This window comes from Acanthisitta chloris, unplaced genomic scaffold, assembly GCF_000695815.1.
Source record: "Acanthisitta chloris isolate BGI_N310 unplaced genomic scaffold, ASM69581v1 scaffold27393, whole genome shotgun sequence".
NCBI lineage: Eukaryota > Metazoa > Chordata > Aves > Passeriformes > Acanthisittidae > Acanthisitta > Acanthisitta chloris.
In genome coordinates, this window is record NW_008664665.1 from 1 (window position 1) to 2,837 (window position 2,837).

The window sequence follows — 2,837 nt, forward strand, 5'->3', positions numbered from 1 at the left end:
CACCGAGGCATGCGGGGAGGACCGCGTAAGAGCCCATCTGGGGGGGCAGGGGCGTCCCTGCCTTCCCAAGCTCAGCAGGTGAGGAGGAGCCCACGTGGAGATGGATCTCCTCTTCCTGCCGGTCCTGCTGCCTTGGGGAACAGGTACCTGTGCTGGGCCGCGTGAGGGAACGTACCAGGTAAAGTGCTCTGAGAAAACAGGTGTTAACGAGCAGTGCTGCAGTGGGAGGTGCTGGGGTGCCAGCCCAGGTACCCACAGCACCGCGCAGTGCTGGAGGCGTCAGTCGCTCGTGGTCCCATTAAACAAAGTACCTACACACAGTACCAACATTGCTGGAGGCCCCAGGTGGCTCTGGTGTCCCCTGGGCCAAGACCCAGAGCAAGCCTGTCCTCCAGCCACCTCTTCTTCTTCACTTCCTCCTGCGACTGTGGAGCTTCAGTTCCTGCAGCTCCTTCTCCATCAGGTGGGACTCGGCCGTGGTCTCGGAGAGCTGCAACACACACCAAACCACCACAAGAGTGGGTTAAAAGCTCGAGGAGCTTTTCAGACTTCACAGCACAGCTGAGATTTACAGCCACAAGTCAGCACCTGCAGGAGGGAATTTCTTCCGGCTGAGCTAGTACTGGGGAGGCTGCCATTTCACACTTCACTGGGATCGCCTGGAAAACCTGGAGGTTTGGAATGCTGTGAAACACTAACACTGATCTTCTCCCTGCAGCTGGATAGATCCACCCGTGAAATTGAGCTGGGCCTGGAGTATGGCACCCCCCCCATGAACCTTCAACTAGGCCTTCAACTAAGTGCTCCAGTCACAAAAGCCACAATGCCAGTTTTAAAGCACAGGGAAAGTGTAAGAAAAAAAATGAAGGTATGAGTATTTGTTCAGACTGACAAAGGCTGAATCACTGAATGGACTGGGAATACAAATGTGCTCTTTTTCACTGGAAATCTCTCCAAATTTTAAGCATGAAAGCTGTGATCTCTGGGTAAGGTTGAATTTTGGTTTATTTAGGGCTTGGGAATTCTCTCATACACACAAAACAGATGTCACACTCCTCGTGACAACGGATCATAGATTAGTCAAAGTTGGAGGAGACCTCTAAGATCATCAAGTCCAACCATTAACCAAAACAGAAGCTTTAACCTCCTATGACCAGAAAGGCTATAACTTAGTCTCTTAGCAGAAGCCAGAGTGGCACAAAAAATGCCCTACTCTGTGCAGGAGGGGAAAGAGGAGACATGGCACTTGCAGGGGCTCCACTCTCCTCAGTCACAGTGTCCACAACAAGCTCCAATGTGAAGGGAACCCTTCCCTCTCTTCACAGAGATCAGGCCTGATTCCCACAGCCACTTTGCCACCTCAGCTGTACTGCACAGCAGAGTAAGGCAGAAAGCAGTGTGCAGTGAGAGCAGCCTCCTGCAGCAGTCCCAGAACCATTCCATCTGGAAGGAACTGGGCAAAGGCTCACCATGTCCAGCAGTATATCCACTTTCAGCCGAAGGAGGTTGTTTTCTTCCTCTAGCTGCTGGTTTCGTCTGCGCAGGCGCTGCAATTCCCTGCGATCCCCCGTGAAGATTCCTGATTCTGGAAGGAAAGGGAGAGGTTAAAATATGGATTGACAGCCAACCCTGGCTACTTCAGAGCCAAACAAGCTGAGCTGCACTGTACCTGACACCCACTGGCCATTCTCAAACCTCATGTTCTGGCCAGCAAGGTTCATGGTGGGGCTGCCATACTCCAGGCCCAGCTCAATTTCACGGGTGGATCTATCCAGCTGCAGGGAGAAGATCAGTGTTAGTGTTTCACAGAATTCCAAAGCCATCCCCTGCTCTCGTATCTCTTAGTAACTTTCATTCCAATGGGAGCTGCTGCTCTGAACGGCCCTGAATCCTACTTCGGTCATTTACTGCTGTGGTAGAGGACCAGATCCTCTCACTACCATCCTTGCACTTTCTCCTGCCCAAACATACACTCATCCCCCTGGGTTTGGAGACCATTGGTGAGAAGTTTTAGGTGACAGAGTTCTGGACTGCAGGTGGGGTGATGATGATCCTTTGCTGAGCTTTCTAGCTTCATAGGTAGTCACCAGAGATCAGAAATTGGACCACACCACAGGAAGAAAGCAGCAGTTAGAACATCCTGAGCTGGAAGGAACTCACAAAGATCATCGAGTCCAACACAGTACAGCCCCAACAATCACACCATGTGCCTGAGAGCATTGTTCAAATGCACCTTGAACTCTATCAGGCTTGGGGCTGTGATCACTTCCCTGGAAAGCTGTTCCAGTGCACAACCACTGGGTGAAGAACCTTTTCTTGCCCCAGAAGAAACCGGGAGCTCTTGCAGGGGTCCTGAAGCTCACAGGCAGAGCCACCCACCCCTGCCACAAACCACAGGCACTGGGACTCACCAGGTGCAGGTTGGAGAGAGAGGCACATTTCCTGGGGGGAGTCTTCTTGGGGCTGAAGGTGTTCCCAAAGAGCGGCATCGCGTGTGCGGGGAGTCCCGAGAGTCCTGCGCTGCTCCCCCCTGTGCGGGAGGGACACGTAGCCCAGGAGCAGTGATGAGACAAGGCAACCCAAGCCTAACACCAGCCCCTGCCTCCGTTCCCCTAGGGCAGTGCCCCCTGGCTCTTCGAGGGGCTGCGATGGTGGTTTGGGTGGGAACTGGTCCTCCCCCGGCACCTCTCTCCTGCCTCCGCCGCCGCGCGCTGGGGCTGGGGCGGGGGATGGACGGAGGGAGGATGGTGCGAGGCCACCACTGATGTCAAACACACACTTGTATCCCCCTCCCCGCCCCGGGCTCTCCTCGGACCCAGGCGCACTCGGCTCTCTCC

The 2,837-nt window shown here is 54.3% G+C and overlaps 1 protein-coding gene across 1 annotated transcript; it reads right to left on the bottom strand.

The window, feature by feature from the left end:
* Positions 1-409: 409 nt before the first annotated feature.
* CBY1 (chibby homolog 1 (Drosophila)) lies at positions 410-2,489 on the bottom strand. Its single transcript, XM_009071463.1, has 4 exons — positions 2,412-2,489; positions 1,670-1,775; positions 1,470-1,585; positions 410-490 (listed from the first exon to the last, which is right to left on the bottom strand). The coding sequence occupies exons 1-4, from the start codon at positions 2,487-2,489 to the stop codon at positions 410-412; spliced, it is 381 nt and encodes a 126-aa protein (XP_009069711.1).
* Between the last annotated feature and the right edge of the window lie 348 nt (positions 2,490-2,837).